Raw genomic sequence first — 11664 nt, 5'->3', positions numbered from 1 at the left:
AAAAAAAAAAGTTAGTGGGCCAGGGTCCTCACAAAATCATGGAAAAAAACTTGGAATATCTGAGAATACAATAATTGAGGTCTACTTATTTGTCTATAATCAATAATATTTACTGTCAACTCGAAACTCCTCAAAATATTAAAGAAAGATATGTATGCGTTGCAGATGAAAATATAAGATACGATACTGAAAAGGCCAAACGTCTTGAAGAATGGAAAAGTATATCTCCAGAAATTATGTCTGCTTATGTACAAATGCAGACACCCAATAAGCGACAATGTGCTGATTGTTGTCTCTCCACAGATGAACTGTACAGGTGTTGTGATTGCTGTTCATGGGAGACTACGTGCCTCACATGCTTGCGGTTGAGGCATAAACATCCTCATCTGCATTTGGAAGGTACAATGTTAACAAATACAAGAGAAAGCATTTATCATATCATTGAATTTGAACATAAATCATCTAAGACAGTTTACTTTTTTTTCTTAAAGTGGTATGACTTCATGTATTTAAAAAATCTTTGAATGTGTTTAGAGATATTCAAAGTACCATTTTAGAAAATTATCATTACATGAGCTTCATACAAATACGTGTATTACAAATGTGGTCTTTTTCAATACATGGTTTCAAAACCAACCAGTTCCAACTGCCATCAAACTCAAAAGCTGTTGTTATCTTGAACTTTAAAACTGCCAGGTGTTTTTAAATTCTTATTGAGCATTTGTCTTAAATGCCCTTTTTTACAGAACATGGCTTACCTTTCTTTCATTGATGATGATGAGGCTTGGAAATTGAATGACCATTCCTGTAGCACTACTTACCTGAAAAAACTCGTGGTCGTGGATGATAAAGGTAATTTTGTAATCCTATCATGTCTCACCCTCATCATTGTTCTTATCTTATAATTTCTCATGCTGACAATTGTTCTTATCTTGTCTCATGCTGATAATTGCTTTTATCTTATCATGTCTCTTGGTGATATTGTTATTATCTTATCATGTCTCATGCTGATAATTGTTCAGATATTGTCTCACACTGATCATTGTTCTTATCATGTCTAATGCTGATAATTGTTCATATTTTATATCTCATGCTGCTAATTGTTCTGATCTTGTCTCAAACTGATCATTGTTCTTATCTTATCCTGGTTCATGCTGATAATTGTAATTATCTTATCATGTCTCATGCAGATCATTGTTATTATCTTATCATGTCTCACGCTTATCATTGTTCTTATCTTATCATGTCTCATGCTGATAATTGTTCTGATCTTGTCATGTCTCACACTGATCATTGCATTGTTCTTATCTTATAATGTAACTTGGTACGAAAGATTCGTTGCAGGTTGTTTTGCTGTCCTGTTACTTTGTGTTAAACAGTAGGTAGTCAACTTATATTGGAATCTAGCTACATTCTCGCCAATATTAATATATGCACCCTGTATCAAACTGGGTCATTAAAAGCCAAGTAACTAATTATTACAACTGGAAATGCCCAGCATGGTTACAACTAAGTTGCAAGTTGAAGTGAGTTATATGATCCCAATAAATCATGGTTTTGCCAATTTGCAATTACTAAAACACTTTTTATAGTTAACAACCATAAGTATGTTTTAAAAATCTTGTAATCTTTTTTAAGGTCGACAGCATTTGAAGACCCTGCAATTTTGCAAGTGTGAAGTTGAAGCTGTACGCTTGATTAGGTTCAACCTGTGGCCATCTTCAACCAAATTTCCAAACGTGGCATTTCACTTTGACTTCATGCGCTGGTTATGTGGTCTTCTTCTTGAAAGCTCGGTGTCATTTAAAAGTTTCTGCTCCGCATTAGACGCGTGGACATCAAAGCACATGAAGACATATATTCATCACCCTGTATGTTTGTACATGATTTTTGTTTGAATTGCTTTTGAAGTAACACAAAAGTATAATATTTTTATATGTAGTTAATACATAAAATAAAGCTTGTTTACAAAATAATTTAAGTATAAATATTTGATTTACTGATTCATGTGAATGATTTGCTATACTAGTATCAGAAAAGCAGGAGGTGGAGCCTTCCATTTTTGTGCCCCTCTCTGTTAAATATGTACCATCCCCCTTCCATTTTTGTGCTCTACTTTTTTAAAGTATGTCTCACCATTGTACACAAATAATTACAGAAAGACCCTATGTGTTATAGTGGCTATTAACAATTTTATAGATTAACATACATTATTATTTGATATGAAAATTATCAAATTCAATTTGATTAAGAGCAGACAGCATGGAATTATGCTGAATGGATGGATGATTGAATATAAGTATGTAAGTGGAAACACCATACTGAAGTCGCTAACACAGAACAAAGTTTAACATCTGGAAAAGTTTCACAAAAAAGTTCACACTGCACCGACAATATTCCACATTGGTGGCATATGTCAGATCCTATGACAAGCCTTATTTTTAATTGCAATGTGTAATTGCCTTATGTGTATGCTTTAGTTTACCTTTAAACGTTTATTTTAAGTTCTTACAGCTTGCTTTAACTGTTGGTTTTGTCTCTATATTTTATCATGTTTAATAAATTTTGAATAAATGGGATAAATCACGGTTATATTTTTAGGTCAAAGATTTGTACAAAGTGCTTGTAGGAGGAACAGCCGATGAATTTCGACATTTTATCTACCAAATGGAAAACATCCACGATGATGGATCCAAATGTCCAGCTTGTTATGAGGTAATGTTAAAAATAGTGATTGTAACAGAAAATTATCCCACCATTTTACAATTACAGTATTTAAAATAAATATTAATCAATGAATTGATACTTTGCTTTTTAGCTCACCTGATTGCTCAGGTGAGCTTTTGTGACTGTTCTTTGTCCGACGTCTGTCCGTCCCTCCGTCCGTTCACATTTGTTCATAAACACTCTAGAGGCCACATTTATTGTCCGATCTTCATTAAACTTGGTCAGAAGCTTTGTCCCAATGAAATCTCGGTCGAGTTTGAAACTGGGTTGTGCCGGGTCAAAAACTAGGTCACTAGGTCAAAAAAGAAAAACTTGTAAACACAGTAGAAGTAACATTTCATGCCCAATCTTCATGTAACTTTGTTTGTCTTAATGATATGATGGTTGAGTTCAACAGTGGTTCCAGTCCGTTGAAAAACATGACCGCCAGTGGGCGGAGCAGTTTTCCTTATTTGGCTATAGAGAAACCTTGTAAACACTCTAGAAGTCACAATTTTTGCCCAATCATCATGAAAGTTGGTCAAAAAATTGGTTTTATTGATATCTCGGACGAGTTAGATAATGGTCCAGATCGGTGAAAAAACATGGCTGACAGTGGGCAGGACATTTTTCTCTATATGTATATAGTGAAAACATGTGAACACTCTAGAAGTCACATTTTTGGCCCAATTTTCATGAAATTTGGTCAGAACATATGTTTCCTTGATATGAGAGTTGAGTTTGAAAATGGTTCCGGTCAGTTGAATAACATGACTGCCGGGAGGTGGGGGGGCAGTTTTCTTATATTTATCTATTTAAAAAAGCTTGTGAAAACTATAAGTCACATTTTTTCCCCAATCATCATGAAACTTGTTGAAAAGATTGGTTATCCCTTTCCCGCTTAGAAGCAAAGTGAAAAAGGCAATGTGCAAACAGCATAAAACCAGAAAAGCCTGAGAGTAACTCGCAGCCTGTTCATGTTTTATGCTGTTTGCTGCTCATCAGTATCTATGGTTTAGATATGAAGTCTTAAAATCTTTAATCTAGTAAGAAAGGTCTTCAATGAAATATTATTTTATAAGGAACTACAAATGCGTGAAAATACGTATCTAAGTGGTAAAGGGTTATATATATATATCTCAGACGAGTTCGCAAATGATCCCAATCAGTAAAAAAACATGGCTGCCAGGGAGGGGGGCAGTTTTCCTTATGTTACTAGAGAGAAACCTTGTGATCGAACACTATAGAAGTCACAATTTTGCCTAATCATTGTGAAACTTATTCAATACATTGGTTTTATTGATTTCTCGCATAACCAACAGAGGCTTGCTAGCTGACTTTGTAAATAATACAATTCCTAAGATAAAGGGTTATATTGTCAGTCTTGTAGCATGATGTGAAACAAAGAGGACATAATGAAAAGAAAAACGCTAACTTTTACTTACTGATGGAGACAAAACTCCATGTGCTAGTATTTACCACTGATTTGAATTAATCTTTTAAAGAAAGGATAGATAGCAGTTTACTGTTCCCTCAACGAAGTCGTTAGAAGTGTTGACTGTCAATTTCTCATGAAAGGTGTTTTCTTTTTTGAAAATGGATGCTAGTTTTCTGTGACAATTTAAACTTCTGGGTATTTTCTTATTCAGGATTCTCCCTCCCTGATAAGCTTGCTAGAGCAGAGGATATAGAAAAAAAAGCAAGGAGGCTCTTCAAGAAATTTTGGAACCTTTTGCAGGTAAGAAAACATGGACAAATGCAGATTTTCTACAAGTGTTTGTGTCATTATATAAAATTACCATCCCATATTTGTTTTGCAGTTTCCAGTCTTTAATTAAATGATGCACATGTCAATACCAGTTGTGAGATGAACACCTTTAATTGCTGGCTTGACAGAATTCGACTAATTGCCATCTCAGAAAATATTGTCCCAATATTAAAAAAAACAAAATGTTTGTGCATAACAATATAGAATTGAAAGACTTTATGTTAAATCAGAAGAAACAAAACTATAAATGTCCCGATAACAAAATGAACCATTTAAATAATGTAGATGAATTTAAAATAATTATTGTTTTTCTCTGTGTAAGTTCACAAATATTTATTAAATTGTTCTGTTGATTAGGAGTAACAACTGAATGTCTACAGGAATGGATAGATTATGAGCGGGTTGTGTGTATCCGCAGCAAATCAACTGGTATGTTATATGATAATTATTTGATTCATAAGTAGCTTAGTGAGTTTTTCATTTTCTCGCAGCATTCAATTGTTTTAACAGAAATTCAATAAGTGTTTACAAGCCACATAATTTGCTTAACATGGTCTTTGTGTTTTAATGATTTGCACTTCACATTTTAATACAGAAAATCACTCCTTGTCACCTGCTGAAGAGTATTGTCTAGTCCTGGAGGAGCTAACAAAATACAGGTACTTTTAATAGGAATAATGCATTTGTTACTACGTTATTTTATACAGATTCTAAGTAATGTTATTAGTTAGCATCCAGTCTCTTTGTGGATAAATAAAAAATAAATGAAGTTGTGATGTGCAAGAATAATGAGTTTTCAATCATAACACTTAACCCTTTTTTTCTCAGAATGTTTTTTGGGGAGATTTAGTTTTGTTTGTTAGCTCGACAATTATATATGAAATATATATAGTGGAGCTATCCTCCTCACCTGGGTGTCGGCGTTAGCGTGCAAATGTTATAGTTTGCTTTCATATTTTGCAAACTTCTTTACCAACATGACCCCAATCTATAAACAAGAGCAGACAACTGTAGCAAGCATTTTGTAAGAATAATGGCCCTTTTTTGTCTTAGTAATTGAATATTTTGTTAAATTGTGTGTTTAGATCCACTTGACTTCTAAAGTATCAAAGCTATTGCTTTCAAACTTCAAATATTTTCTTACTATCATGAGGGTTCTGTACCTGGCAAGTTCAATTTGACCTTGACCTTTGAATGACCTTGACTCTCAATGTCAAAAGCATAAATTAGTTAAATTGCCATAACTTCTTTATTTATGATCAGATTTTATGAATACTTTTACAAAACAACACTTGTATGAATACCACAATGGATTCCGTCCAAACCATCCCCCACGCACTAACCCTTAATCCCGGCCCCCCCACCCCCCCACCCCCCCCCCCAAATTTTTATTTTTTATTTTTTCATTTTTTTATTTTTGAAAGATCGTCTTATAAATGACCACACCCCACATTATACCCCCTCTCAACCCCCTCCCCTACCCCCACCTGAAAATATACCTGAACTTTTAACTTGACCATATTGAATAATTTGAACAATTTCCCCATGTTGTCTTACGTTATACTGTCAAGCACTTGAATAGTCGAGCGCGCTGTCCTCTGACAGCTCTTGTTAGATACATAGTACATTTACATAATGTTCCTGTAGTGGCCAGTGGTTAAAAATCATATGCTGTATGTATGTTAAATATATGAATATATCGCTAACAATTTTATGAAATCTTAATTTTAGGGGTGTGTTTGCGACGGATGTAAACAAAGATAAGAAAAGGTATATTGCATGTATATATTATGCATGGCCTTTTTTAATTGACCTTTTTCCATTTGATACTTATTTATTTATCTAAACATACTGTTCTATTTTCTGTCCTCTTAGTAAGGCAAATTAAACTCTATCCACTTATAAAAATAACGATATGTAAATTACCCCCAGACAAGTAGTTTTTAAATGGTCAAAGATTAATGCATGTTATAGATTCTTTGCCTAATGCGTGTATAAAATAATTATTTAAAAAGTCATTTCACCTTTAAATGCCAATCTTACATACAAGAACATATACATCAATAGGATGTAATTTTATCCAATGCAGGCTAGAGACAAAACTGAAAAAGAAAGGGAAGAAGGCTGGTGTCAAATGGGACTCAACAAATGTTGATTACCTGCGGACACTCAAGACTGCACAAGAGAAACTAAGACTTCAGATACTGGAGACCCTTCAACAGACCACTGCAGAGAGGCTGTTTTTGTTAGATTTAATGAAAAAGTATGCAAGTAAGTATAAAAATCCATTTCTATATGATACAAGTTATTGTCAACTTAATGTAATACAAATATCTTCCTAAGACCTTTCAGTGTGTTTTTCATTACTGAATATACTTCATTATTTTTGTCTAATCAACAAAGTTGGAAACCTGGTTATTTATTGAGATATGAGCCATTTGGGCAAGAAGGGAAACAAGCAGGTGGGTTCCAGACAATCACTTTTGTTTGCATGAGCAAATCGTGATGAAACTTGTATTGCACATTAAGTTTGGGATTACATTTGGGACCAGTTAAGCAATGTTAGCTGTTACATTACATAGAATGTTCCTCTAAATAATTTGAGTGTTCATGTGGGTATTTTGTACAGTTAAGTGTGCTGGTAGTTTATATGCAGACTTAGCTTGAGAGTAAAAGTATTTCCTAATTAAATTGTCACATCATTCATTACCTTTCTTTTAGGAGTCATTTGAAAGTTAACTAAAACTTAAAAAATAATGTTGCTTTTAGGAGGACAAGCTGTAGCCATAAGATTGGGCAAGCAACAAAAAGATAAGAGAACAGCTGTCGTTGTAAAATGCGGTTGGCGGGGAAGTCGTTAAAATGCCGACACATTTGTCATTTGAAGATGTAAAGTCGTGCGACAGCAAGCTGTGGGACATTTTGAAGTCATCAGATGTAGGTGCTTGGAGGACCAGTGTGCCTGTGTCTGTAAAACAGCAAGCTGTTCGCCTGTTTTGCATGACACAGAGAGCTGCAGAAGAAAAGGAACTTTTGATTTCAGAAATGAAGTCAACATTACATTTCTTTTCCAATGAACATTCAGGTCTTTTAAACAAGGTCCTGGATAATGTTAAAGGAGACATGCCAGTCATCATCAAAGAAGGGCTTTATGTGGAAATGAAATTTAATTCATTACTGAAGGCATTCCAGTCATATCTCCCAGACTTAACACTGACTTTGCTTTCTGATTTTGCACAAAAGGTTGGTCTAACCAGCGTTCAAGAGGCTCGTATTTCTGAAATAAATTATGGAAACTTACCAGAATATGAGTTAGAACCCTCTGAACCAACTGATGTAATACTCAGTGATGAGGATTTTACAGACAGTGATAGTGACAATGACTCTGATGGTGACAATTAAATGTTTAAAAGACATCATTGACTCAAACGCAATATTGTCTTAATTGTCTCAATTGAATTGTTCGCAATAAGTGTTCTAAGATAAGACAAACAACTGTGCTATGGCTTTTTAAATGCTCTTGTTTGTAGCTCAACTGGTAGCTTAACTGAGCACAATGTGAGCTTTTGTGATCGCCTTTTGTCCGTCGTTGGTTGTATAACACAAAAGCTCACATTGTGCTCAGTTGAGCAAAATCAGAAAGCAAAGTCAGGGTTTACTCTGGGAGATCTGGGAGATATGACTGGAATGCCTTCAGTAGTGAATTACTTGAATCACTTTCCAGCCATATCAGTAAAAAGGTGATTGGCATTTATTTCGTATTTAAATTCGCTTTATATATCGACTTTTCTCCCCGCAAATTTTGTTAGTGGAGCCCAAATTAGGTCATCCCGCTAGGAAATTTCGCAGCGAGTAAAGTCGAGATATATATAGAGCGAATATAACTATGAAATAAACGCCAGTATCTTTCTTGCTAATATGGCTGGAAAGTGAGCGGAATTTTAAAACTTATGCTTTGTAAGCACACTTATCGGCCACATTTATTGTCCGATCTTTTTCATCTTGTTAACTCAATATTTATTGTCCACTACCGGTGAAACCGGGGGGGGGGACTTATTGTTTGCGCTCCGTGTGTCAGTCTGTCTGCGTGTGTCAGTCTGTCTGTCAGTCCGTCACACTTTTCTGGATCCTGCGATAACTTCAAAGTTCTTCATATTTTTTTATGAAACTTGAAACGTGGACAGATGGCTTATATGGAGATTATGCACGTCAATTCATTTTGTTCCTATGTCAAAAATTGTGGTTGCTATGGCAACAAATGTAAAAAAAAAATAAAAAAAAATTACTGACTGGTGGAGTTTTACCGGTAGGGGACCATATTGCTTGGCAATCTCTTGTTCCATATATACTGAAGTTGTTATCCCCCGCCATAGGCAGAGGGATATTGTTTTGGCATTTCCGTCCGTCCGTCCGGAGCCATATCTTGGAAGTGCTTTGGCGGATTTCATTGAAACTTGGTATGTGTATAAATATGGATAAGAAGATGATGCACGCCAAATGACATTGTACACAATCTGTTAATAACGGAGTTATGGCCCTTTGTATCTTGAAAAAATGCTTTTTTGTGTGTCCGGAGCCATATTTTGGAAGTGCTTTGGCCGATATCATTGAAACTTGGTATGAGTATATATATATATATATATTATATATATATGGATAAGAGGATGATGCATGTCAAATGGCATTGTACACCATCTGTTAATAAAGGAGTTATTGCCCTTTTTATCTTGGAAAAAAATGCTTTTTTGATTGTCAAATATAACACTTGTGTCCAGAAGCATATTGGCTGGGGGATATCAATTCAACGAATTTGCTCGTTATAAACTCACATTTCAATGACAATTTATGATATCTGTTTTCCAGCTGTATACTGTATCATATGTAAATCATTATTGTGTTGGTATGCTGTTTTCCAGCTGTTTACTGTATCATATGTAAATCATGATTGTGTTGGTATGCTGTTTTCCAGCTGTATACTGTATCATATGTAAATCATGATTGTGTTGGTATGCTGTTTTCCAGCTGTATATTGTATCATATGTAAATCATGATTGTGTTGGTATGCTTGTTTCTTTTTGTTTTTAAATGCCCCATGCTACAAAACAAATTGAATTGTTCATGCTTATATACTTTTGCCTCAAGTATTCTCATAAGGTCATTTGAAATGATGAAACAGTTGCTATTTTACGAGAACAATGATCAGAATAGATCATCTATAATTTTGTTGTGTAAAGAGGATCGATAATTGGTTAATTATGCCCCCCTTCGAAGAAGAGGGGGTATATTGTTTTGCTCATGTCGGTCCGTCCGTCGGTCCGTCCTCCAGATGGTTTCCGGATGATAACTCAAGAACGCTTAGGCCTAGGATCATGAAACTTCATAGGTACATTGATCATGACTGGCAGATGACCCCTATTGATTTTCAGGTTACTAGGTCAAAGGTCAAGGTCACAGTGACTGAAAATAGTAAAATGGTTTCCGGATGATAACTGAAGAATGCTTTGGCCTAGGATCATGAAACTTCATAGGTACATTGATCATGACTGGCAAATGACCCCTATTGATTTTCAGGTCACTAGGTCAAAGGTCAAGGTCACAGTGACTTGAAACAGTAAAATGGTTTCCGAATGATTACTCAAGAATGCTTACGCCTAGGATCATGAAACTTCATAGGTACATTGATCATGACTGGCAGATGACCCCTATTAATTTTCAGGTCACTAGGTCAAAGGTCAAGGTCACAGTGATTCATTAATTGCGTTTGTCCAAATCTTTAACCTTGGTTAAAGTTTTGCAATATCCTGATGATAACTCAAGAATAATAAGGCCTAGGATCATGAAACTTCATAGGTACATTGATCATGACTGGCAGATGACCCCTATTGATTAGGTCAAAGGTCAAGGTCACAGTGACAAAAAACGTATTCACACAATGGCTGCCACTACAACTGACAGCACATATGGGGGGCATGCATGTTTTACAAACAGCACTTGTTCTAACTTGTACTAATACTCATACCAATATTAAAACATACATTATTCCAAAGGATAAACCATTCTAGAATTTACAGAGAAAACTATTCCTTATAGATTCATCTATAATTTCTTTGCGTATAGGTGGTCGTATACAGAAATAATTAAACTAACAATCATGTTCAGGTTGCTATTATCATAAATATATATATAAACTGACAATCATGTTCAGATTACTATTATCACAAATACATGCATATATATGACAATTTTAAAAGCAATTGATATATATGTCTCAAAAGCTATGTCCTTTTTACGTCCCAGTCTATACTTGGGGACATATTATATTTGCCCTGTCTGTTTGTTGGTTTGTTTGCGTCAAACTTTAACATTGGCCATAACTTTTGCAATATTGAAGATAGCAACTTAATATTTAGCATGCATGTGTATCTCATGGAGCTGCACATTTTGAGTGGTGATAGGTCAAGGTCATCCTTCAAGGTCAAAGGTCAAATATATGGGTGGGACCTAGTGTTTCACAAACATATCTTGTTTAGTATAGACTTCAACATATCTTGGACAATACAATTTAAGAGCAATTAAGAGGTTGATGGTTCCACCCCTTTGCTTTTCTGTTGCTGAAATGGTGTTAGTACATACACCAATCAATTGTTATTACACCGATTTACCCTGTTAATTTTTTTTGTGTGTATGGTGTCGCTTTGCTTCAGCTTGTTTTTGTGATACTGTAGATGTTGTTGAGTACTGAAAGGTAATTAGTAAGGTATGTAAAACTTAGCTTAACACTTATGGACAATGTTTTTGCATAGTTTAAATTGTATGTATGTTGAGTCATGTTATTAATTGCTTGCAATAATTTTATATTGTGAATCAATGTATGAAAAATAAACCTGAATGAAATGAAAATCATTTAAATAAAAGTTGTGTTCTTTTTGATATAGTTATGCACGGACCTATACAAACAGTCCCTGAGTTATGTCACAGGTTAGGGATAGAGTGCAACCAATATATAGGACACCTTATACACTTATAACTTAGTAACGGTACTCAAAAGGGATTTTGTGCTGAGCATGCAATATATACATGGAATATTTCACGAAGGTATAATGGTATACTTTGAGTGAGTTGATATGCAAAACACGACTGTGCAGGTTTGATCCTTAATTCAACTGAGCGTAAACAACAAAACAAATATA

General features: G+C 34.8%; 1 protein-coding gene across 1 annotated transcript; it reads left to right on the top strand.

The window, feature by feature from the left end:
- Positions 1-749: 749 nt before the first annotated feature.
- On the top strand, positions 750-11388 carry LOC127872119 (uncharacterized). Its single transcript, XM_052415446.1, has 9 exons — positions 750-852; positions 2030-2085; positions 2602-2715; positions 4384-4444; positions 4832-4903; positions 5070-5133; positions 6206-6244; positions 6564-6745; positions 7244-11388. The coding sequence occupies exons 1-9, from the start codon at positions 750-752 to the stop codon at positions 7333-7335; spliced, it is 783 nt and encodes a 260-aa protein (XP_052271406.1). The 3' UTR covers positions 7336-11388.
- Positions 11389-11664: the final 276 nt, after the last annotated feature.

This window comes from Dreissena polymorpha, chromosome 3, assembly GCF_020536995.1.
Source record: "Dreissena polymorpha isolate Duluth1 chromosome 3, UMN_Dpol_1.0, whole genome shotgun sequence".
In the NCBI taxonomy this organism is placed as follows: Eukaryota; Metazoa; Mollusca; class Bivalvia; order Myida; family Dreissenidae; genus Dreissena; species Dreissena polymorpha.
Note: the sequence above shows the minus strand (reverse complement) of the source record. Positions and strands in the feature narration are given on the sequence as shown.